At 47.2% G+C, this 26,354-nt stretch overlaps 1 protein-coding gene across 4 annotated transcripts in view; it reads left to right on the top strand.

The window, feature by feature from the left end:
- CFAP61 (cilia and flagella associated protein 61) overlaps positions 1-26,354 on the top strand; it is a 93,430-nt gene that overhangs the window by 56,612 nt on the left and 10,464 nt on the right. For 2 of the 4 annotated variants that reach the window (XM_027704156.1, XM_027704157.1), the window contains 6 exons: positions 1,356-1,527; positions 5,391-5,683; positions 9,457-9,784; positions 9,989-10,080; positions 12,530-12,735; positions 23,646-24,547. In XM_027704156.1, the coding sequence (XP_027559957.1) occupies positions 1,356-1,527; positions 5,391-5,683; positions 9,457-9,784; positions 9,989-10,080; positions 12,530-12,735; positions 23,646-24,147 (1,593 nt within the window). In that variant the 3' untranslated portion in view covers positions 24,148-24,547. Of the gene's footprint in view, positions 1-1,355; positions 1,528-5,390; positions 5,684-9,456; positions 9,785-9,988; positions 10,081-12,529; positions 12,736-23,645; positions 24,549-26,111; positions 26,263-26,354 lie in introns of those variants that run through there. The other 2 variants (XM_027704154.1, XM_027704153.1) reach the window with 2 other exon arrangements.

A 26,354-nucleotide genomic window follows, 5' to 3' on the forward strand; every position in this document is an offset into this window, starting at 1 on the left:
GCTCAGGGTTGGGGGTGAAGCAGCAGTGGCACTGCTCAGGGTTGGGGATGAGGCAAAGCTGCTGGTGTTTTTGCCACCGTGACCATGAAACCTGCTGAGAGTAGGCCCAGTTGACATGTGGCCCCAGCCACAGGAGACTTAACTCCAGCTGGTCTAATGCCATTTGACCTAGTTTTGGCAGTGGAGAGAATTCCTTATCAAATTAATGGCTTGTCTCACATGATGACCATGCCTAGGCATGTCTGTGATGCTGCTTGGTATTGTAGCACGCAAGTTGAGTTTGCACTGAGACTGAAGCAGACCCTTAGCTGCATGTAAGATGTGGAATCAAGCTGAGCTCCAGCCCCACAGGCTCAGCTTCCACTGGGACACTGTGGGCAGGGTTGGTTCTGGCTCATGTCCCCACAGGGCCATCAGGCTGTGTAACCAGGCAGCTTGGCACAGCCCTCTTGCTGCAGGACCTTGCCTTGCTGAGTGGTTTGGGATAGGAGTTGTGAGCAAGGCATTTTGCCTTTAAAATCAGGAGATGAATCTGAGCATGTGTCTGCAGGTTGTACAGTGCTGTACCATGTCCCACACATGAACATGAGACAGGGTCTGTCCCTTATTTGGTTAGCAGTCAAATCAATGCCTACTGAAACACATCTTATGATTTAGAGGATTCTCTTGTTGAGTAAGATCCTTTGATGTCATACCTGGTTTTATGTGACCCAACTGTATTTCAGTTGATGTGGTTGGCTGTGAGAACACTGCTCAGGATGTGGACCACTGGTGCTGCACAAGTCCTATATGAGACTCCCTTTTTGCTTTGTGTAATTCAGGTGGAGTTTGTTACTGTAAAGCAGCATTATACAGTGAACATGGTACTGAATCCTGGCATTTGAACCATCAAGCAGGTTTTTGCCCCTTTCTCTGGGACAAAATCTCTTACTTTAGAAAGTTGATTTTGCTGAGAAAAGGTGGAGGCAGTCTGAGTTAACAAAGAATCTCCTTTTCAAGTTATCTGTTATTCAAAGAACTGCAGAGATCCCTCAGCTGTGTGTTGGGGTATTTCTGCTGTTTGCTGTGCAGTCTGTGGTGTTTGCCACGTGCTTCCACTTGTACTGGCACTGCTGTTTGAAATGGTCACCCATGAGCCATAGAAAACAGGGAATACATGCACATGTGTGTGAACTCAGACCAGCAGGAGTCCATGTTCTGTGGCCACGGGTGTGTTTGCTGCTGCTGAGTGTGAAGGAGGGTTGGGGTGTGCATGGACAGCAGCCTGAGGCATTCAAAGTGAGTGTGTCATTGTCTTTTAATGTCTCCAAGGTATGTGCCACATAACCACTTGCTCACCAATTCATTCCTCCCAGGCCCTGGCTCCCACTGGAGCAGATATCAAACTCCCAACTGACAGCAAAGTCATGAGTGAGTGGCCACAGAGATACATGGGGAAAATCCCTTCCAATCACTTCACCCTCAACGATGACCAGGATTGCTTGCGGGCGGCACACTGGCTGGAGGAAAACCTGGTCAGGTCCACAGGTAAGGGGGCTTTAACCTGTGCACACTTACAGAAATGTTTCCTAGGCTTAGTGTTTCCTTAATTCCATGGTGCCTGATTAATTCTAACAAAGTTTTTCATCTGCTGTGCTTTGTTTTCCAGATTAATTTACAATTTGTTGTCATTTTTGATACCCAGCATATTTAGCTAGGAAAGAAAGGCTTGAGATAGATTAATTATCTGCAGTTATTATTATATAAAGCAAAATGAGTCCTAAATGCAAATCTGGCTGGAGTCATTAATTAGCCAATTAAATAATAATTTAATTAGTGGATGTGTTTTTCTGTTATATAGAAAAATACCTAGTTTGTGGTGTAACACAAAGAAAGCAGATCTAAATTAGGAAGTCTCTGTCAACACTGTATTCAGTTGCACTAGTTACAGATTTTCACAGAGAACTGCAAGCTCCTGGTATTCTCTTTGTAACCCTTGAAATCAGACACTTGTTTAGATGTCCCCCATCCCTGTACTTCCTCAGCCTTGGTGCATGTACTCTGTTCATGTGTTTGTTAGTTCATCTACTGTGTTTGCTGTTGAAAATACCTGGGATCATCCAGGCTTCCCAGTCAGCTTTGAACTACAGGAACAGAGGCAGGCAGGCAGTGAGTTCATGTGTCAGCTCCTGCCAGCTCCGAGTTAGGACAGTTCAGAGCAGGAAAGCTGTCTGTGGGGAGCTCCTGTCCCAAGGACTGTCCTGAAGATGTTTTCTCTCTCCTGTTCGTAGAGTGTAATGAGAACTGGCAGTGATGTGTGGTGCAAGGCTCACACCTGGGTGGCATTCCTTTAGGGAAGTGCTGTGGCCAGCGCTGGAGCAGGGCCAGCCCTGGCCCCGTGGCTGCTCCTGCAGCTTTGCTGTGAAACCCGGCTGATGCATGGAACCTGTGACAGCTGGAATGGGGACTAACTGAAATGCAGCTCCCATGAGCTCTGCACTTGCCACGAAAATAAAAAGTGGGATGGAAGTAAAGGAAGGAACAAAACTGCTTTAATGGCCCAGAATGGAGCAATTATTTTTTCTCCATACCTAAGCATAGTTTACTGCCTTATTAAAAGCGTGTTTGTAGAAATACTCTTGCATTAAAATTCCAGTGCATGAACCACCTACCGAAGCCACTGATGCTTCAGCTCATACTGGGTTTCTCCTTTAGCTTTTGCAAATTGCAAAGGTTCAGGTCATGCTGGGGTCACCGAAATCTTGTGCTTCCACTTGTGGAAAATGAATGAGTCTGCTCTGCAGCAGGATGCTGACACTGGGGTAATAAATGATAAAACTACTGTAATAATCTTTATTTATGGCTGCTTTTTCCGTGAAAGATTATTATGTTTACTCAGATACATTTTCATGTAGTTAAATAATAAAAGCATCCTGAGGAACTGCTCTCTGTCCAGTGGACATAATTTCAGTCCATAATGAATATCTGTAGTTCTTAGACTACTAGCACTGTCATCTAAAAAGCCACTAATATTGTAATAAGCAGAAGCAGTAAATTGTTGATTTACAAGAGGTCAGTAAAGGAGCACTGCTTTCCCTGATCTAATGCAGTTGTATTTAATATTACCATATAAAACAGAATTTTAATTTTCCATGACAAATGTGGGGCTTGAATCTGATCTTGTATTTCCCTAAATGCCAGTGACTAATGCAGAAACTGAACTTCCCTCTGAGGGAACTGGTGCTGCCAAATGGCAAAGGTGTCTCAGCCCAGCCTTGCCCCAGAGTCAGAATGGAGCTTTGCTGGGCCATGCCTCTGGGAAGCCCTCCTCATCCTCCTTTTCCAGCCCCCGTAGCCTCTTCAGCTCCTGGTGTTTCATTCCTCACAAATCTAAAGCGTGTACACATAGCATGAGGCTGTCAGCACCTGCACCCCACCTTCCTGCCTGCACTCTCAGCCTGTTGAGTTACTGAGAATGAGTGTAGCAAATCTGCTCTTTCACCCCAAGTTCTGCTTTGCTGCTTCTTGCATTGTACCTTGCTGCACAGGGAAAAAATGATCAGTTTTATGTCTGTCTTCTCTTTTGGACCTTTCCTGAGGCCAGGACTGCCTGCAGACAGGTGTCCTAGCAGGCACCAGCCACGGAATGGGTTCTTCTGGCTTGGAAAGTCAGCTCAGTGATGAGCACATGGGACAGAATTCCCTTGTTCCGTATCACATTTATGGAAGTAGTAAGATCTTTCTTCTTATGATTTCAAAGTGATACATTTGCAGGTAAAATTTTTCTGTTCCCCTGGTCACTGCTGTGAACAGTAAAAACATGTTTTCCATAATTTCTGAGCAGTGTACTCATGGGGCAATTCTGTTCTTTGGCAGCAATGAAGAGAGATGTTCATTTGGCAGCTACAAATAGCTAAACTGATAGGGACAAATAAAATAACCTTGTAATCAAAGGGGAATGGTGGAACATCTGTTAACATTTTTATCATTAATATTCTTGGGAGCTTGGGCTGTGTGCATGTTCAGTTTAGTATTGCCCTGTGTCTCATGCAGTAAAACGTGGTCCCAGTGAAATCAGCTTAGCCTGTAAATAATACAATTTATGTATAAGGGATGCTGTCACTTGTGGCAAGACATAAATGCCAGTGCTGAGATAAATGTGCAAGTTAGTTGCAGCACTGCCCAGGTATGGGACATTAAAGCACGAGGACTGTGCTTTTGCTGCATCCTCATGCTGGCAGGTCAGATCCTTGTTATCCTGAGACAGCCAGTATGCAGGAGCTGATGTGGACATTGGCAGGCAGGTAGAGCTTGAGGCTGGGGCAGATGGGCACAGAGGAGCTGGCAGGCCTGGCTCAGCCCTCCTGTGCTTGGAATGGGCAGGACAGGAGTGTGTTTCAGTCCCTGCTCAGAGGAATGTTTGTGTGTTTTATATTAGACCATCCTGAGATAAACCACGCAGCTGCTCTGATGCATCCCAGCTCTGCCTCCCTTATCGCCAGGGGGGCTTTAGCTGTTAGGCTGGAGAGTCCTGCTGTGCTCACACAGAACAGGACTCTCTCATCCCCATGTATTCCTGCTCAGCTCTGACTGTGCCCTTTGAAGTGGCACCAGTTCAGGACAGGACCTGCCCTGTGGCTCTGCAGTGGCAGGTGGGAGGTGTGTGTTGGGTTGGGTGCCCAGGGTGGGAAGATGGAGCTGGTTTCAGGAGTGGTTTCTGCAGAAGAAGCAGCAGGACCCCCACACACTGCTGTCCCAGCAGCTGATCAGATGTCTGTGTCCAGCTTGCTGACTCCCAGCAGTGAGGAGGGATGGAGCCTGGCTGGCTCAGAGCTGGTGTGAGGTGTGAGGGAGGGAGAGAGTGGTGCAGAGCTCTGCCTGCCATGGTGGCAGGATGGGGTACATCTGCAGGGCTGGCCCCATTCTCTGGAGATCAGGCTTTGGCAGAAAGAAGCCACAGCACTGATGACCATGTGGCACAAAGGCTTGTTTTCTATAACTTGACCTTTCCACAGTTTGTGGGGTTTTTCTGCATCATGTATTTAATTTGATCCTGTCTGCTCCCTCCTCCATCAGTCCTTTGAATGAGCAAAATTGAGGAGAGAGAACAAAAAAATGGTGATTTTTTTTTTTCCCCCCTTGAGGCTTTTCAATCAAAATAATTTCAAATTATGGGGTCAGGATGAATGTCATACTTCTGTGTTAAGTACTTGCCTACTTTGTGGGATGTTTTGTACAGATTCTTTGCTAAATTATCTTAGCTGCTGTTGCTAGGTAACATTGTTTGCTTCATAGCATCAGAGAAGTAAGAGGGTCAAAGAGAGCAATTTCACGTTATTATCATCTGAGTTATCCTAATAAGGTTTTCATTGTATGTCTTAGAAATTTTCCCCCCTTTTTTTTCCTCTTAGGGAACGTCATTGTCTATGGGAATACAATTGACATTTACACCACAGTAGAAACCCTCTTATCTCTTGGAATTGATGGTTCTCGCATCCACCTCGTGCAGCCCCCGCTCAGCTCCGACGTTCCCTGTCTGGACAATGCCGAGGTGGAGGGCGCTGTCCGGGAGGCCCTGGCACAGGCTGGCGTGGCCCTGCACGGGGACGGGGTCCTGGCACAGTGGGGCGAGGGCAGCAACCCCGAGCTGATCACCTGGGCTGCCTTCACCACTGCCACAGCCCCACTGCAGCTGCAGTGCTCAGTAAGTGTGTGCTTTCAGTGCATCCCCCTCACACAAAGGCCATCACATTGAGATAGTCCCTCATTGATTTATCTGTTTCTCACTGTCTCTAGGAGACTGAACGTTCACTTGTTAGTCTCAAGGATTGGCTTTCTAAAAATCCAAATAAACCCATTGTTAATGCCCTGACTGCTTTGGATTAAAATGTATTTAAGTCACCTGATACACAAGTAGTAGTTTGCTGCTGAGTGACAACTACTCTTAATTCATTTTCTAAGTAATTCCAGAAAACCTTTCCTTATTTAAATGTGTGCAGTTACTCCTGTCTATAGTTATGTGCACTTGATTAAGTCACAGTAGAAGCCAAAAACATTAGGATAGAGAGGCCTACTATGTAACTTAATGAAAATGTATTTTTAGCAGATTTCTCTCCCTTTACATCAATGACTGCAGTTCTGTTCAGCTCCAGTACCAATATCTTAGGTGTAGGCACACTCACAGGTGTGGCTCTGCTCTGAGACTGGGGACAAGTTTTAGCTGTTCCCAAAGGTCAGGATTGTTCTGTTTTCCTTTACTGGGCTAATCCACAGGAGTGAGCACTTCTGATAGTCACTTCAGAAGCTCCCTCCATGGGCTGCTGCCCCGCACACCCCGCTGTGTGCCCACTCCTTTGTGCAGGGCGGCTGTCACTGGGGGAAGGACAAGCCGTGTGCCTCTCCCAGAGAGCTCCCCAGGTACTGGGGTCCCTGCTGGCTCCCCTGCACTGCAACCCTTCTCTTTTTAGCATAGGGATAGTTGAACCCTTCCTCATGGGGGTGAAGACCTTGCACAGCACTTTTACCCATAGTGGTCTCCCGACTTTGGTCTCCACCTCAGTAGTGACATTTCTCCCGCTCTTCTCATATGCAGCTCTTCGAGTTCTCTCTTCTTTCCCTGAAACTCCTCCATTTTTATCATTCTTCCACAGATATCTCAATGTGGCTCTCATTTTTGCAACTTGGTATGCACTCACCACCTCCCCATCAGCCCCCCCTCTTTTCCCCACCACCTGGCCCATGTGGCTGTTCCCTTAAACCTCCCTTGCCTTGGAGTTTGCTTCTCTTGCCCATTTGTGTCCCTGCTGGTTCTTCTTCCAGCCATGGTCCTTCCCTCTCAGGATCTCTCTTTTCCAACCTCTAAAATGGGAGATGTTTAATTACTTGTGATGTCAGGGGCTTTATATTCTCCAAGACCGGTTCAGCTGCCTGGGAGGCCGGGCTCAGGGGATGCCAGGCTGGGGAGAGCAGCCTCTGCCAGGAAGGCAGCTGTGCTCACCAGAGACCAGGCTGTGCAGGAATCGGCGCTGCAGCAGCCCTGGGCCTTTTGGGATTTGAGCCAGTATCAACTGTTGATTGGCAGTTCTTGGGGGCTTAATTTGTTGAGTCCTGCAGGATAAAAACAACAGGAGAAAATCTCCTCTTTCCCTAAAGCAGCAGCCTCCCTCCCTCCTGCCTGGGCTGACAGATGGCTCCCAGCCTGGAGGTTGCAGCCCTCCCCTCCCCTCCGGTGACACCGCCCTGCCTGTCAGCCAGCAGGACATGGGGCTGTGTGGTCCCCTCGCCCTCGTGGGCAGAGCTTCCCTGATTTTGCTCTCCTAGATGGTCAGAATTCCCTTAGCTGTGCATAGTTCATCACTTGGTTTATCTACAAACAAGCCCAGGGGCTCTGGCTCCTCTGCTGCTGCATCTCTGCTGTGCCAGTGTTGCTAAAATTTCCAACTCCCTTTGCTTCCCTCTCCTGTGCCTTCTCTTCCAGCTGGCTCATCCAGCCGGCTGTGAGCATGTGACACCTTATTTAGTCACCAGGAAAGCTCTTTGGGGGTACAACTGGGTAACACCTTTACCAAGGTCACAGCTGTGTCCTCCCTGAGCTGGCACTAAGGGAAAGACGGGTTATGGATGCTGCTTTGTCCTGACACAGTTATGTCTTTGGGCTATTGAGGATGAAAGCAGCAAGGGAATGCATACTTCCACCCTTTCCTCAGCCTGTACAGGAATATTTCTTGATGGGGGACAGCAACCTGTGACTTGTCATCTAATGATTGTAAAAGCTGAGAGCACTAATGGGGAAAGCTCTGTGTGAGGGCTCTGGAGCTTCACAAACTCTGTTGTAGTGATGGTCAGTCTTCATCCGTGCCCTCTGCGGAGCATGGTCTTGTTCAAAACATCTCTCAGCCTCGTTGTTCTTGTTCCTTTTAACCCTCAGTGTCCAGTGTGCACTCTTGTTTTACACTTGCTTGGGGCCCATGTTTTGCCAGCTTTGCATGAGGCAGCTTTGAGGACACTGCTCGTAGCTGTAGCTTCTCCCACATCTGCTGTCCCGGCACTCTGCTGGAGGTGAGGGTGGTGCCAGGTTTCAAAGCGGCTCCTCAGGCACGATCCCTCTCCGGGGCTGTGCTGCCTGTGCATCTGTTCCACTCCAGGGCTGCTCCAGCACCACCTGCTCTGCACTGCTGCTCACAGGCTCCTCTCTGGGGGAGGTGGGGTCTGTCTGATCTGCTTCCTGGTGTCCCAGGAGAGCCACTGTGCAGGTGCCATGAGAAGACAAAAGGAGGGAATTATCACTAGCTTTTTTTCTTTGAGACTCAAAAGAGAGATTTAGGGTGATTTTCTTTAAATGTCCTTGAAATATTCCTGTGGGGAAGATGAGCTTGTGACTTCATTAGATGCTGGTCCCAAGATAATTCCCTCCCTTAGGGCCAGGACTATAAGATTGCCTAAGACAGTACAGGCCATCTTTTCAAAGAGTGGAAGTCCCATCTTTTTTCAGTTCCACAAAACAAAACATACCAAATAGGTGTCTGCTGTGCTCATTACCAGCCTCAGCAGCTGACTGCCAAAGGTACCAGACAGTTTCCCTGCAGACACAACCTCCTCTGGGCTGGCCTGGGTGATCTGGGTGGATCTGATGGACAGCCAGCCTAGTGCCTGGCCTTAGAGAGTACAGCAGTCCCATGCTTTAGGGAGGTACAGGTCAGCCTGCCTCCTAAAGCAAGGATGATCCAGGTCTGGAGTAGTTAGCGAGGTGTTTCAGTCCTGACAAAATTTGGATATGCTTTCCAGAATCTATGACACTGTCAAATATAACAACCTGGAAGCTTTCCTGTTCCTGTGAGTGTTCAGTCCTCTTGTACTTCTCACAACCTCCTTGGCCTCTGCAGCTTCCACTGGCTGAAGTTATGCTGCTGTAGTTGGAATGAGAATGACATTTCCTCTGAGCAAGTTTAACTTCTGATCTTTCCATTTCATTGACTGTCCCTGTGCTGGCAGCCAGAGTAACTCAGTTTGTTGGTAAACAGGCTCAACAGTTGGGAAAACATTTGTAATACACAGTTATCCTGCTAAAGGCAAAGTACACTGTGCTTTTCTATTCCTTGGGGTTTCAGGTTGGCTTGAGCATTTGAAAGAAGAAAACCAACTTCATAGAGGGTTCAGGTCTATGTCCTATGCTTGTACTAACAGAAAACACACATGGCCACTCGTAGTAGTCTCACATATGGTGAATATTGGAGCTTTTAAAATAAAACTCATCTAATAACCAGAAGCAGATGAGTCTAGTTTGGTAATTCTCCTTTCTACTATCTGTTTTAATTTTGGTAGCAGAAGGATCTATCTGTGTATATAAAATCATACTGTATTTTCTATTCTTGTTTTTTAAAATAAATAACATTCAGAACAAAGTGTGGGGTTTGATTTATGAAATTAGCCAGTAAATAATATATCATATAATCTACAATTATTTATATCTCTTTTTAGGCATTTTTTAACTTTGCCTACAGGGCAGTGGATTATGAAACCTTCAAGGCAGTCAATGATGCTGGCCTTGTTTTTGATGGAAGGCTTGTGATTGATGCCAAATTCTGCACCAATGATGTCAGCATCAGGGCTGCAGGTCCTCTAACAAAGTTCTCCAGGAGATACTGTAGAGATGAATGGACGCACAGCAACTTCAACTCCAGAGAGATTGGTTTTGAGCTTGCTGCATCCATGCTGAGCCTCTTTGATCCAACCCTTCAGCCCTGTTCTGAGCCACCAGAAGGCCCAGACAGACTCATCCCCGTGTACAAAAGATGTAAAGTTAAAGGTATGTCCAACTGGATTTGTCCCACTTTCCTCCCCTGTTCTGCAATACAGGCAGGTCCATCTCACCTCAGGTGCCATCTCATGGCAGAACAGCCCTCAAAGCTCCTTATGGAGTGGAAAAAGATGGCAGCAGAAGGAGGGCAAACAAATACTTTATTTTCTTCATTGCCTATGACTTAATAAACCTCATTTTCCTTTATGGCAGGAGGTGTTCTTCCTGGAGGTTATAACTACTTGCACATCTCCAAACCAGCAGTTCCCACCCTCTCGGACACAGAACTTGCCCAGTGTGACCACGTAAGTTAAATAACAAACTTCTTTGGTTCCTCCTCTGTTTGGAAGGAGGTTCCTGGTTAGGGTAGTGCAGGTACCTGCCTGAGTACCCTGAACTGTAACCAAGTACCTTGAGGAAGTGTGGGTTGATGTGTCTGTGGCAGTTCCCAGCACAAAGTGAACACGTGGCACATGGGGGGTGCTGTGTTTGCCATCAGGTGGGGTTAGAAGTGTTCCAGTCAGCTGAGCCTGCGTGCTCTGCATACACCAGGTACAGCTGCTGAGCCAGGGGGAGGGACAGACCTCTCGGAGCCTCTCAGGGGTTTGTTTCCCCAATTCCTGACATTTGGCTTTCTTCAATGATGCCCACTTTCTATGCACAGGTCATAGGACAGTATTAGCTGGATTTTGTGCTTTCAGCCTTAGTGCTGAGCCTCTTTCCTCCCTGCAATATGGTGCTGGAAATGCATACAGATGATAAAACTTGGCAGTTTATCAGGGAAATTCAGTTGATTTCTAGGAAATAGTGAGTCCTGCAGCCAGGAGGGTTCTCTTGGAACAGGGAAGAGGGAACCACTTCACACACTGGGCTACATGGGAGACTGTCCCAGGATACAAACATGGAGACACTTCTCTTACTGGAGAATCTGACTTGTGAGACAAGAAAAGGACTAGATTAATGTCTTTAAAGCCAGAGAGGACCATCCAGCTAGACAAGCTCCTGTTTCACATAGACTGTACCTTTTACCTCAGGGATTTCTGTATGGAGCCCATTCTTGCAGTTGATTTAAAGAGCAGCCTTTAAAAGGCTATTTCAGTGTTCACTTTAAAACTTGGACAGTGGTGGTCCATAGAAAGAAATTGGATTTTAAAAAGAAATCCCTGGTTTTGGGGAGGAATCAAAGCATGGTTCACCTTGTTTTCCAGATCCAGGATGAGCCATCCAAAGCAGGATGTGCTGGAAAGCAGAAAGGACCATCAGAGAAAGATATTGGTTTTGTTACTCCAAATTGCTAGAACATGATTAGAATTCTTTTGCTGCTGCTTTGATTACCTGCTATTTACCTGAAAAGGGACCATCTTTAAAGCCACTCTAGAAACTTCATGTACATCCTAAAAGAATATCCTAAGGAAGAAGTAAGAGAAGCTAGTGAAAGGTATTAGCTGAGATGTGGAAGTACCAAAGGTTCCTGTAGCCTAGCAACAGGTTGTAGAAATGTATAAAACTGGAACAGGAATACAGCCTGAAAAAACAGCTTCAAGCTATGTGATCATCCCACTGCAATGGCAGGTTTGAAGCAAATTTTTACATTTTTGTCTTCGAAGTGATTGATTTAAGTGGCTGAAGCTAAATGCTACAGTTAGAGCATCACCATTCATTTTATTGACAGTGGAGTTGGTGTTGGCAACACGTGGCAGCCCCAGTTCAAATTAGCAGGAGTTGGGTGTGAGCAATTTAAATCCTGTAAGATGTGTATGTTTGTGTGTATAAACACACATATACATATATAAGTGAGTATATGCATATATGTTCTTTGACATTCACTATTTAATGGTCTAGAACACGGCCTGAAGGAAACATCCCCAGAGCCAGTGCAGCCTCCTGTAGACACAGCCCCGCCTGTACATAGGGCTGTTTATGTAGTGTACAGGGTTGTTCTGGGACTGAGCAGGAGCCTTCTGGGGATTTCTCTCCTTGCTGGAAAGCTGTTCCAGCCCATCACACCTCTGACTACTGGGAAAGGTGTTACACAAAGCCAAAAATGCTTGGTATGTGATAAATCTGAGTTGCAGCATTGGAGTTCACCTGGGCCTGGTTAATGTGGCAGTGTCACCCTCTGCCTGCAGTCATGCAGCTTCTACCACATGCCATGAATTTGGACTCTGCACTTACACTGTTTGCATATGCACACATTTACATGTATAAAAATACAGATGGGGAGTTATAAATCTGGAGAGAGAGTAAAAGCCTGCTGGTGTGTTCATTCCTCAGGATGGGATCCTCAGTAAAGCAGGATGTGCCATGTGTGTGCTCTGTCATAACTGAGGCTGAACAGAGTTCAATTGAGTTGCCCAAACAGAGGCATGCAGTGTTGTTTGGGCTGCCCCACGGCATCCCTCCTGACTCCAGCTGCTGCTCCAGGAGGTCACGGGTCCCTGTGGATTCGGTGTCACTGCCAGTGCAGCCGGAGGGCCCGGATGCCCTCAGGTGTCTGCAGTGGCACTCAGCCCGTGCTGCACAGTTGGGTGGGCAGTTAATCAAGGTCTAAACCACACAGGAAAATCTGTGTCCAAGCCCCAGCAAAGTACCTTATAACCCACGGTGCAAAGAATGGTCCCTTGATTTAACAAAAAGGGCTGTGTGTTTTCAGAAGTGGTGACTGTGGGCTGGGAACCCCTCGCTGACCCTGTACATGTGCCAGGTCAGGTGTTCCTTCCACCTCTGCAGCTCTCCTGGTGTTCTCTGTTGCAGGGGACGGAGATAATAACTGGAGAGGCAGGACAGGGGAACTACTTCAGGATGCACTTCAGCAAGTACCGGATGGTGGATGGCATCACCTGCTTTTCCAAGGAACCCTTCCCTGTCTCCAACTACCTGTGCTTGTATGGACAGCACGAGCGGCTGCTGAACGACCTGTTCTACCGCTGGAGGGCCGGGCAGATCACAGACCTGTACAGGTGAGGGAAGCTCTGCCTCCTCCAGGAAACCTTATTATGATTTGTTTTCCGGATGTTTTCCCGTGGAACAAGAGGTAGATGAAGAGATTTAAAAACATTTTTCGTTATTTATCAAAATTATCAGTAGTAGTTCAGAACTTTCTGAACACACAGCTTATTTCTTTTTCAGAGAAATAAGAATGTTTTAGCCTTCCTTGCGCTCGTGATCCTGATGGGATCACCACAGGGCACAAGCTGATCAGGGGATTACAAAGTAAGGTCAAGTTCTCAACATCCACAGAGACTGTAAAAATCTCAGGAGAGGTGAAGATCCCAGTGATGATCTGTTAATAGGATGTCAGGCCAGGCAGCACTGGAAGAGTGAGGGGAGCAGCTTTACCTGATGGCAGCACATACACTCACTGGAGAGTCACTTGCTCCTGTAAGACTGGGGGTGTCTTCCCTGCTCTGTGCTCACCAAGCCCTGAGCTGTGCGTGGTCAGGGTCCTCTCACACCCCCAAGCCACAGGCACTGGGACCTGTGAGGCCGGTGCTCTGGCCAGGGTCACTGCTGTGCTGCACAGAGGGACACCACCTATCAGGACCTCATCACATCCCTTGAGCTCTCTTTAATTAGTGATAGTGAACTAATTTTGGACTTGTCTTTTACAGCCTTTAGACAGGGATGTTGTTTGGGACCTTTTGCCTCATTATTTTATCTCACCTCTTATTAGCCTGCGGCAAAATTCCTGAATTACAGTTGCCAGGTTTTTCTTATCTGGTTATTTTATTGCCTCCTGTCATTTTTAGTCTTCTTTATACCTTATCTTTAGATAGGTTTGTTCCTTCTCTTCTTGCTCTTTGGTCATGTGTATGAAATCCCATATGTTGCTCCTCAGCAATGAACATATGCTGCTCTTTAATCACCTCGCTCATGTGGTTCTTGTGGTGCTCTCACACACGTGTTCCTGCTCATCCCAGGCTTGGTGTTCCTGTTGCACGTGTCCATCCTGTGAGGAGGGTACGTTCTCCAGCAGATGCAGCAGGTGGGAGACGGAAAAGCAAAGGGAACACTTGCAGGCAGCCAAGGCAGAGGGCAAGGACAGATGAGAAAAGGGAGAGGAGGAAGCAAATTGCTCCTGAAAGCAGCAAATTCCTGTGCTGCTCTCAGGAGGGGGTAGAGCAGCAGAAGAAGGCTGGCAATATAATGTACTCTCATAATATCTCACATCTGTAATACATATACATCTGCACACTGCAGTGTGCCACACAATGCACATATATATGTGTGCAGTGTACAGCAGACAGTGTTAGAACTGAGCCAAGACTGGTTATTAGAAACCTGATACACTGAAAAACAGTTTAGCAGCACTTGTGAGATGAAGATTGTCTTGAGACTCTTATGTGGATAAAAAGTGGTGCCTGGTTGACTTCTGGTGAGGAGCAGGAAAATGCATTTACTGGTTTCTATGTGTGTGATCAAAAAAAAAAAAACAGCTGTTTTGGGCATTGTTCACGTGGTCTGTGAGGATCCTGCATGAGCACAAACCTGAGGTTAGGACTGAATTTCTCTTTGGCTTGGAAAAAAATGCTTTTAAACTCTAGTAGATGTTACATCTTCTAGCAAGATGTGAAGTGCCCTTAGTGAAAAGAATGTAGACTGTGAAAATGTTGTGATTTGTTAGTTAAACTTGTAAACTTGATGGTTTGAAGCATCCGTTCTTTATGCCTCCCTTCTTTATGTCTCAGTTTTGTGGAGGGCCTTCCTATGAGGCAAGAAAGTGCAGTGTTTTAATCTTTTGGTCTGTATTTAGGTTTCCCAGCATGGCATCTCATTCCAGAAATGGACACAGAGGAACAGCTGTCACCTGGGAGCTAATTTATTTCTGTGTAGCATGCAAATTATCTTTTAAATAATTAGAGACTGCACCTAGCAGTGAATTTCCTCACTGATTTGTGTTCGGTATAAGAACTGCAAGTTAACCCCCTGGTACCGGATTTCCTGATCAGACTGTGCCAGTGCCACTCTCAAATTAGCATTAACAACAGGCCCTGGAGATCCAGCAAACCTGACAAAGTCACTCCTTCTGGTCGTGTGCCTGGAGCCAGGGCTAACGGCAATAATGAGAGAAATAACACTTCCTTTGGTCTGCAGAAAAGTTCCATTGATTTTGGTATGACTCTAACAGGAGTAAAAGCTGCAGGACTTGACCCACAGCCAGAGGAAAGATTGGTCACTGCTCTGCTTCCTCCCCTCAGTCCCTGGGCTCTGGAGGAGGTGAAGCAGGGCAGTGGACACACAGTGCCCAGGGCTCCACTGGTCCTGCTACCCCAGCCCAGTTTCGGGGGGGGAAAGGAAACCATAGCCCCTAGGTATGCCACACTGTGACTGATGGGTGTGTTCCACCTGCTGCCCTTTCAGACTTTAGGTTCATACAGGTCTCAGCCTCACAAGCAGGATCAGGAAAAGCCAGCATGGAATCAGCTGTCCCTGGGCTGCACAGTGCCCCAACACAGGGGCCAGTGTAAGCTTTCGTGGGTCAGACACTCCCACTCTGTTACCCTGTGTTCACAGCTCATCAAAAGCCTCAAATGCTTTGGAATTGATTTTTTTTTTTTCATGGAAACAATGCTTCTAGCTCTCATAGTTAAACCAACCAACACTGTATCTCATGGGTTGAAACAATTTTAAATTTTCTTTTCCTTTCTCCTCCTTTAGCAGACAGGCACTGTGGACTTTTTTAAAGGAGGTCTTGGTGCAGCTCTCAACTGCATGGTTGATATAACTGCTCTTCAGAAGGCCCTTAGCTGTGATCCCAGTGGTACAGACATTAATTAATATAGTAACAACAGGTATTGGTCTCTCTCAAAAAGAATTACCTGTGGCTGAGCTTCTGCAGCTGTATTTGGGCCTGATTCTCACAGGTGTCAGGTGTTCCAGCATCATTCAGAGGCACCTCGGGGTGGGCTCAGTTCAGCACTTGGCTAGACCTGGCTTTAAGGGACCACACTTTTGTTTCTACCTGTGCAAACAAGAGCTGAGGAAATGGGCTGTGGAGCCAGAAGATGACCACGTGTGGTCAGACAGCTGTCTCTTCCCACTGCCCCACAGTGGGATGCACTGCATCCCTCTGAATGTTTTACAGGATGCCAAGGTCTGCTGGGCAGGCTGCAGGGCCTTGGGCAGGCAGTATTTACTGACCAGAAAAGTCTCACCTTCATGTGTCCTTGGGCTACAAGCAAAAGGCCCCATTGTCATAGTGATGGTCTCCCTTCCATGTGCCTCGTGCCAGGCAGTGGGTGTTCTCCCTGCACCTGGGCCTGCAGCCAGTGTGGTCCTGAGCAGAGAGGCCTTACAGTGCAGTTATGCCATGCCAGGGCAGGAAAAACCATAGGAACCAAAGGCACAGTATCCAAAACCTGAGGATTTCTGTATACAAACCTTTTGTCACCTGTGAGTTGAGCAGCATTACTCCCTAGATTTGCAATCCACTTCAGGAAGGAGTTTCTATAATTTTTATTTATTTCCCATCAGCCTGTGTCTCAAAAAGGCTGAACTGGAATTTGAGGCCCCAAGAACAAGGCTGTTTCTCACAGGGAAGACTTCTCCTGAAGGAAAAAGAAAGCAAATTCCAGTAGTTTAATCTGAAGTATAGCACTCTGTATGCCATGATCCTTCCCTCCCTCACAGACTGGAAAGCCTTTGGATTATTTCCATTGCCCAGCAGCAGATAAAAGAGGGGTGAGGAGAGAGGTCTGAAACATTTTTTTTTGTTTTAAGCTCATAGATTTGTTACTGGTCATCAGTCCTCCACACTGCTCCTCAGAGGAGGAGGTAACCAGCCAGTGACCCCCTTTGTGTTCTCCCGAGGCAAAGGCAGCTGCAAGGCAGTTGCCAAGTTATGGAACGTGTCCACAGAGCGGTGGAATCTCCCTCTGCTGCATCTTAAGTACAAAACAGATAATTAGAGGGGTCTCATGATACTTGGCAACCAAATGGATGCTCACTGGCATCATGCCTTTAATATGAGGTGGAAGTGGTTCATGTAGGCTTCATTTGGCATTAACAAAAAGCAAATCTTACGTAATGCATAAAAATCTGACCACTAGTTTCTAAAATACTTAAGGAGCTTATTTCACAAATGAGGTGTGAGTGGCTTTTCCTTAGGAGTTGTATTATGCTTAATAATGCTGTATTAATGAGCTTGTTGTCAGCTACGACCTACAGAAGATGATGGTTGCATCTCAGCCGTGTGGCAGTGACAGTGATGCTGAGGTGAGGGACCAGCTGGTGCAGGGCAGTGAGGGTGGCACAGGAGGGAAGGTGTGAAGAAGGGTCCTGTCAGAGGTGCCATCGTGGTGCCAGTCACTTTCTGAAAGGCTGTGTTGCTCAGCCCTCCCCTTCTCCTGTTTCCTGCCATAGCTGTGCACTGAGTTTGCTCTCGGGGTGATGCTGTTGGCTGGTCAGCAGCATCCTGCTGGGATTTAACTCTGGCTGAAGCAGCTGCTGGACTCAGAGTGCTGAGCGACCCAGGTGGTGTGAGCAACACCTGACACGGAGTTCTGAGAGCTCTGCTTGTTCTGCTTGTCCTGTGTGTAGGTTTAGTTCTCAGGAGATATGTGCTTTTAGTCACCTGCTCTTACCTCCCTTTGCATCCTGGGGCCTGGATAACAGCACTGGATGTTTCCTTGGCTGCTCTCCTCAAACCCTGACTCTTACTCTTGTGTTGTGTTTTGCATATTGACTGTACAAGCTAAATGCTCAAAAATATTTTGAGCTTCATGAACAGCATTCACTTATTTTGAAGTAACCATTTAGCTATTTCCACTGAAGTTCAATTCTCACATCCTGATGCTGTTTACATTAGGCCAAAGGTGATTTATTAAGCAGTGTCATTCAATGAGACTGTAAGCAGAAACTCCACACTGGACTGACTGTTTATTGACCCAATGCTAATAAATCTCACAATAGAACAAATAAATCAAAAAAAGAACATAATTTGATGTTTTTGGCATTATTGTTAAAAGGACTAGGTAAAGAGATAAATCTGTTACTTATAGACTGGATAATCAGTGATTATTTAAATGTGAAATGCATGCTGCATAGAAAAGCTGGTTTTAACCCAGACTTTCCAAAATGAAGAGTGTTTGTTCATTAAGAGCAACATTAGAATGCCCTGCTGCTGTCTGGTGTCTGCTGGATCCCACACCATTAGCACACTGGGCTTACATTTAAGGCATTCCACCTTAGGCTTCTGTTCATGGTGCAGACAGTGAGATGTTTTTTTCTGCAGGGATGAAAAAGACTGGAAAGGAACTGTGGCAGGTAGTGAGCATGGCTGAGAGAGACTAGTGCTGCTCTGTACACTCTGCAGCCTAATTAGAGGGGAATGCATGTGCTTTTTAGGAAGAGAGAGACAGGACTGGAAAGAACACGTGAAGGGATATCAAAGCACTACCGGCTTTCTCGCTCCCGAATTAACCACTAACCCCACGGTGCCCTGGTACAGCTGTACTCACAGACCCAGTCAATAGCCATGACTGGAGACATATTAATGGAGTTCTAAAGGAGCAGCTAACTTGCTGATGAAAGGCCATGTTACTAAGAAACCCCACGGCCAAATTAGTGAGTGAAAGCTCATCAGCTGAACACTACCACATCAATTTGCAGTCAAACCTTGCTGATTCATCCTAGCAATTATGCAAACCATTATGAATGATTAAACTCTGAATCCATAAACAGTTGCAGAAAAGCAATCATACTGCTGCACACAGCCTATCTGATGATTTTGTGCGTCAGGTTTAATTTCCTTTTAATTGTTTTCCATAATGCATTACATGTGGAATAGTACTATGTGGGAAACTGCAGTAAGCCTGATGTCAGGGTCAGCCACAAAGTGCTCAGAGAGAGAGGGCAGACAGCAATGCTTCTGTGTCAGCTTTAAAGAGCACAGAGTTTAGAAAGTTTCAAGAGCAGTTCAGTGGGAATCACCTACACCATAACTGCTATGATCTGGTGAATAATCTAACCTTTACCAAAGGCCAGTGCTGAAATAACGGAGAGCCTCTCATGAGGACACTTAGAACAGGAAAGGGCTGCAGCATCTCCATGCCAGGATCTGCCTCTGGGTGCTCTAATGTAACATTCCCAGGATAGTAAAAAGGCAGCAACCAGCACTGGTTTCTCAGTCAGGATGGATCAGCAGCGCTGGCGAAGGGAAGTGATGCCCAGTGTCACCCCCTGACGTCAGCAGGTCCCTGCAGCAGCCCCAGGGAGCTCTGGGGCTGTGCCAGGGGGAGCAGTGTTGTCCTCAGCAAGGTCTGCATTCCATGGCCATTTTTCTGGAGCAAGAATTGCCAGAGCAGTTGCCCTGCACTCTGGTTTGCCATTGCAGCTCCAGAAAAGAGGGGGTTGTGAATCACAGCTTCTAACCCAGTCATCCTCCAAAGAGAGGACACTGTGGGTTCTGTGCGCAGTGGTAAAGAAGCACAGGCTTTGTTTCCAGGATTTCCTTTGAGCCTGTGAATTCCTGAGTAATTCACTTTGTGAAACTGCCCAGTGGAGTCAGTCACAGATTTGTTGTCCATCAGACTGTTTAACAGGAGTCAGTAAAGCACCTGGGCAAACAGGTGTCCAGGGAGCAGAACTGCAGAGCAAAGAGCTGAAGGTCCTTCTTGCTACAACCAGGGCTGTTGGTTCAACACCTGCTTGGCTGTTCAGCAGCTGTAGGAGAACATTAGGAAGTTGCAGGCCAGGGGACACGTTATGCCCTTTGTGCTGAAGAACAATACTCTCAGGTGGTGCTCTAGGGGATTTTACACAAATTGGTCCTGCTTTTTACCTATGTAAACCTACATAAAGCTGTCTTTCAAAATTATTGGTCAGATGATATTGGCAGGAAATGCTCAGTGGTTTTATTTATGTTTTCCTTAAACGAACACTTGATGATTCCTGGTCTGGCTATCCAAAATATACCTGGAAATATTCTGTACCTTTTACTGGAGTCACCATATCTTTGTAATTTAGAGTCTCAAAAACATCCATATGTTGTCTCCAAAAGAATGCATCTTAGGTGCTTGTGTTGGAGAAAAGACTTTTGCTGATCTGCAAGCTGTGGTGGGGAAGTATTGTCAATATGACCTGGAAATTAAAATTGTGCTGCATCCCATCCCTCTACAGTACTTTACTCTCCCTGCTCCTGGGAGGTGGAATTCCCTGCTCTGTGTAGGCACTCCTGGCATAATTGTGTTCCACTTGAGCCTGTGTCAGGTGAACAGCTTCCATTTCCTCTGTGCTTGTCCCCCTGGGTTGGTTCCTGGGCTCTGTGTAGCAGTAGCTCCTCTGCCTGACTGGGCCCTGCACCGGGGAGCTTTTGCCATCATGTGCCAAAGGCACCACCGAGACACTGCTTCCATAATCCACCAAAGCCATTCAAGATTAAGGGATCCAAATGTGCTAGGGAATAACTTGTGTGTCTTGAGGTCTGAGGATTTGAGAATGGACAGTATCTTCCAGATGTAACTGGTACAGCCTGGAGAACTCTGCCTTTTGAGCATTACATTTTCTCTTAAAAAAAGGAATTTAAACCCAGGAAAATGGACATCTAGCTTGAAAATTCTCCATGTTGTACAAAGTGTTGGAAGCTCCAGAGAGAAAAGGAGACTCTCCACTCCTTACAGATTAACAGGAGCTTAAATTGATCAACAACTCTGCTTATACTGGCTACTAAAAAGCCCTGTGTGCTGAGGGCACAGCAGTGACCAGAGAGACACTGGGCTTAAGGGCACGGAGGGCAGGGCACTGGTGCCTCATGGCCAGCTTTGGGAGGAAACAAATGGGATTTCAAGAGATCTGTATTAAGGATTGTTTAGAGACATTTAATGAGGGTTGCAAACAGATCCAACCCATTTTCATGGGCTGTCTGAGTCTCTGAACTTGCCCTGAGTATATGTGTGTTGGAAGAGGGGGGGTAGCAGGGATGTGAGGAGTTGAATTCAGGTTTGTTGCTGCCAGGACGTAGAACCAGCTTCCACAGGAGTAGAGGCTTCTTCTCCAAATGTGGTGTGTTCCTGCAAATGAAAGAGAGAAGAATATAGGCAGCTCTTGGATGGACAGCCACATGTGCACACACACTCCATTTTTGCTTGCCAGCAGTGCCCAGCTCTGTCCATTTTATCCATATCTTTTGCAAGGGGAAGGATTCTGTGCCTTTTTTACAGGGCACCACAAAATATTTCCTTCCTCCTTGCCTCTCATCTAATGTAGGCTACACCTCACCAACGAGGCAGACCAGACTTTAAATATTGTTTGTCAATGAGAGGCAAGACCAGCTCCTTAGCAACGAGAAGGATGTCACTCATTGTCTTCTGGAGGAACCAATTCCATCCCCTCTGTCAGAGACACCTCCTGCCATCGCTGCTGTCCTGGCAAGGCTTCCAGCAGGGCTCCCTGCTCGGAGGTGACCGAGTTTGCACACCCATTCTGCTCCTGGCAGCACTGTCAGCTTGTACATGTTTAGCCTGATCGCTCTGGCAGGTTATGAAAGACTAAAGGGTGCAAACACATGTGGCAGATGCCGTTCTCATGCAGCAGAGGAGCCTCTGAGCCCCTGTTGGGAGCCTGCCAGCTCCATCTCGCACACTGAAGAGCATTATACTTCAGAGCCTTCCCCAGCTCGCCCTGAGGGACTGCTGCTGAAGTGGTAATAAAATTCAGAATGAAAGTCAACTTGTTGGTTTGGATTCAAATGGGTGTTTTCATTATTAAAACTTCCTTTTAGCAGCCATATGTGGAGCTGCTCTCTCAAAAACACCATGTGCCCCCTGAGAAAGGTGATTCGAACTGAAAAGATAAATAGATGAAAGCACAAAGCAGGCACAGAAAGCAAATTGTTTCTGTGAGGTGAATCTCCAAATCGCTCTTGGAGGGTACAGTTCTCCAGGTTAAGGGAAATGAAGGGAGCTGGGAGCAAATGTTGGGTACTGGGTGCTCCTTCTGGCAGCCTGTCTAGAAAACATGGACAAGGCATTCTCCATTCCCTAAAAAAGGGCATTTTATTTGCATTAAATATTCCAAACTGAGCAATGAATTTCAGGTTTTGAGCTCCAAATCTGTGAATATTGACAGGAACAGTTAAATTCATGGTTATGAATGGAACTGGTAATGGTAGCAGGAATACATAGCACCCCCGAAACATTAATAAAAAGCATTTAATGCAACACCTCAGTGAGACAGGTGAGCACCTTAACTGAGGTAAGGCAGTTGGAAGATATGCCTCAGTTGAAAGAGGAAATCACCTCCTCAGAGTTACAATTAAAATTAAGATGCCAGCTTGAAGACAAAACATTTGGCTAGTGGAACATGGCTTTTAGCAGGGCATATCAGTAAAAATAGAGAGTCTTTAATTACCTTAATGTATTCTTGTCTAATACTCCCATTTCTCTTTGCTATCTGATATCAGCAGTGAGTTAAAGGTTTGTGTTGGGTGGGGCTTTTCTTCTGAAATTAAAGGGGTTTTAAATATTTGAGGGATATTGTGTTCTTGCCTAGGTCTCTGCACACATTTCAGGTGTGCAGTTACTGAAATAAAGATCTGTAAAGCTGAGCTCATCCTTTCTAACCTGCATATCTGAATGAGCCAGCAGCTGAGTGGTGGTAACTCCTGGGCTGGGCAGCACTTGTGTTTGGAATAGTGTCCATAAATATTTATAGTGTGAAAACACCTCTGGGAGAGAGCCCTGCTGTGCTGGAGGCCGTGCAGATTCCGAGGGGCAGCCCCAGCCAGCCTGGCACACAGAGAGGAACGGGGTGCAGGGACAGAGAGGGGTGAGCACGTGAAAACCCAGCCAAGCTGTGCCAGACACACAGTGTTGTTAATGGCACAGGAGAGCTGAGGTGTAGTTCAGAGCAGGAGGGGAAAATCCTGCCCTTGGATAGGGAGGAAATAAAATCTGCAGAGAGGGAACTGCACATTAGTTCTCTGTAGATAGAATTACTGAACTCGTGTAACACCGTTTAAGTTGCCTTATCCAGATGTTCTTTTAGCTGGACCAGACGAGAGCATTTGTGTGCTCCTGGGGCAGTGCCAGGGTCCTGCTGCCATTCCAAAGGCACAAGTGTTGGACACAGGCTTGCAAATGTCCTCTCCCAACTTCCTGGGTGACCCTGGTGACATCTGCTTGGTCATTACAGGGATGAGCGTGGGGCACCTCCTGACTGCAGCATTAACAAGAATTACAGACGTGTAAAAATTATCTTTCCTTATAAAGAGAAATAAATCACAGCTTTGTAAGCTGGCTGCCTCTGGTTATATTTACAGCCATGCGGTTCTACATGGAGCCATGTCCTCTCCATCCTTTTCCTCCTTTTTCATGGAAGAATGCTCTCGTAAATGCTGTCACTGAAAGAAAAAGTTACAAGAGCTTCCTCCTAGAATCCATTCAATTTAGCTTCATCACAGTAGCGCAAAGAACATATTGCAGCACTGTGGTGGCCTGTTTTTCTGGCTTTTATTAATCCAGAAACCTTAATGATGAACAACATTTGTGTCATTGTCTACACAAATTTAATTTGTTTATGCAGCAGTTCAGTTAATCCTGCAATCTGCTTTTCTCAAATGAGGACAGATAATGGAGACACCGTTCTTTACAGGTCTTCAGGCTTTTAAATTCTGATAAAATCAGGATTCTTCACTGGGTCTTGCCACAGCTCTGAATTAAGCCACTTTAAATGTAATTACTGAAGCTGGCTGTACATCAGGAACATCCATTAAAAGAATTGATTGACCATGCTGTTACAGGAGGCGTTTTATGAACAAACGATCATGATGGGTCCAGAACTGTAATTTATAAAGGCAAAAAAGCAGGTAAATACTTTATTAGCGGTTAATGAGAGGTTCACAAGATAACTAAATTTCTTCTTTTTTACCCAGCTACTTCAGGGAACCTTGGTCCATGGCCATCTATCACGATCGGTTTATTGATCTCCAGAAGGAACTGCGCCAAATCCTGATGTCGGAACAGGTAAGAAAAACGACCGCCGAGTGCATTTTATTATTTAGGCAATTTGTTAGTGTTGTTCACTTTGGTTTCTTCTCCCATCTTTCTCCTGAAGCTTTATGTTTCTGTTTAGCTCTCTCTGGGAAGCCTGAGCAGACCGTGTACCTCACGGAGGGGGGTCACCAAGTACAGCTCATGGTTCAGTTTTGTTGTTTGGGCATATTCTCAAATCTGCCAGTAGAACTTGAAGTTGCTTTGTTTTCCTTCACAGCATTTTTGCATTATACCTGCAATTTAGTACAACTACACAGCAGAATGTGGAGGCTGGCTTGTCTAGCTATCCCCTTGGGTTTAGCAGTGTTCCCTAACAGGAACTCACTACAGCCCATCCTACACCTGCTTCAGCTGAGCCCGTGGGTAGGTTTTTTGTTGTAACCCAGAGTGAAAGCAACTGGCTTTTTCAGTGGTGTGTGGACGTCCTGAATACGGGTGCAATTGAAATGTTTGCTAATGCTGTTTATAGCTTTGGCATTAGCACCATAGACAGAGGCACAAAGCCTGAGCAGCCTGTAACTTTGCCTGCCCAAACTGCAAAGCCACTGCACTCTGTGGCTGTTAATGGCAGGGGTCCAACAGCCCCCGGAGCTGCCTCCCCCATCCCCTGAGGAACTTTCTGGCTGATCCCAAACAGAATTTGAGTTCTGATCTCTGTGCCTCCTCCTCACTACCTGGGACCAGCCCACCCTCCCCTGCTCGCGCTGCCTTTGCCTTTGTTTAACCCCACACAGTTCTGGGTGGCAGCCGTGGGTTTTAACTATGTGCTCACAATTTTTAACGGCACAGAAAACGAACAGAAGCGAGTGTTGATGGAGGAAGGCAGGTTGTGGGGCCCGTGGCTCACCCAAACTGCCGTGCCCGTGCTGCCGTGTCCCAGCTGCAGCCACACACACGCTCGGCTCTGCCTCCTCCCACAATGGCTCCAGGCAATTTGCTTCCCGTTGTCCTGACCCAGAAAGTGCCTTGGTGCAGTTTAATTTAGATTCTCTTGAAAGACATCTATAAAAGAAAACAAAATGAGGTTCTGTGCAGAATGGGGGACCTGATGTGAAGTGGGTTTTTTGCCATCATTCAGTTGCATTTCGCATGCTCTAAGTGTGAACAACTTCAGAGAGAGGGGAATTGGTGCCCTACAAATTAAGGATTCACTTGCCTTACCATGTCCTTGTAGTAGCCGTCCTGACACACACAGTCCCCCTGCACAGACTGGAAGCAGCTCTGTGGATGTAAGGTGATGGTATCTGCATCTGAATGCAAATTAGGGGGGTTGGATTTTTATTTGGATTTTTTTTTCATGGTGATTTTAACTATATTTACTAGATATCACATATATGTGTTTTCATTGGGTGTTCCTTCTGGGCACGTTGCCAGATACAGATTAGGTACCCTGTGCTTATGGAATCTCTCTTAAATGCCTTGGGACTGGCTGTATTTCTATATGGAGTAAGAGACTGTCTTTGCTTCCTGTTGCTCATATTCCAGCTCACTTAAGCATGCAGAAAAATTACTGATGAAATGTAAAAATGAGGGCAAAACACCCCTTTGAAAGAGATGTTTAAGAACTGTGAACTTAAGTGCATAGGACTCTAGACATTTCTGGTTACAGTTTCCAGAGAAACTGGAAATCAGCGTCATGCAATAGGGGTACCATTTACAGAAACGTTTGCTGGTAGAAGCGATAACTGCATAGAAAAGCCATTGCGGCGGGGCCGGGGACTGTGCGTTCAGCCCGTGTAGACACCGTCACCAAGGCTGCCCTCGCTGCGCGGGGCTCTCGCGGGGCCTCTGGCGCAGGGCGTGTTTACCCCTCGGGGATCACAGCCATGTGTTTGTGCCGCCGTGCGCGGCTCCGGCGATGCAAACAGGCAGATGGCAGGGCCGGGGTCTGCACCTCCATCAGCTGTCGGATGCTGCCGCACGCCGAGGGCACACGTGCCGCGCCAGACCTTCCGGAACAGGCACTTGTCCTCCGTCAGGAATAATGTCCAACTTCTCCGGCCGCAGCTGGGGCTGCAGACTGGGTTAAAAGCCACAGTAAATTGGGCACGGGGTAGGGAATTCCTTTGGCTAAACCCCTCGGACAGTCTATGTCCGGGACAGCCGGGGGCTCCACGCAGGTTCGGTTCCACACAACCCTTACATCTGCATCGTGTCACTTGGGAGGGAGGGATGAACAAACAGCCGAGCATCACCGGCCCCAGGGTGCGCTCGGTGCCACCAGTGCAAGCCCCACTCCGTGCTCACTGCCCACCGCGACCCGGCCCCGACACATTTTTGGTCCCCGCCGCATCACCGGTGCGTGCCCCGAGTCCGGTTCGGCCTCTGACGGCTCTGTGTTGCAGGTGTCCGCGCAGTCCCCCGCCGCCGAGCACAGCCCCGGCCCGCCCGCCCTGCGGGAGCCCATCCTGCGCTTCCTGCGCCGCCACCGTGCCCACCTGCCCATGTACGCCCCGACCGACACCTACGGACCCCTGCGGACCCGGCCCGCGGCAGGTGAGAGGCGGCGGGGGAACGGGGGTCGGTGTGCGGGGCACGGCGCTCGGTGTGCAGCCCCAGTGGTGAAGGGGCTCTCGGTGTGCAGCCCC

Source organism: Neopelma chrysocephalum, unplaced genomic scaffold, assembly GCF_003984885.1.
Source record: "Neopelma chrysocephalum unplaced genomic scaffold, ASM398488v2 Primary Assembly neopelma1_257, whole genome shotgun sequence".
NCBI classification, from domain to species: Eukaryota; Metazoa; Chordata; class Aves; order Passeriformes; family Pipridae; genus Neopelma; species Neopelma chrysocephalum.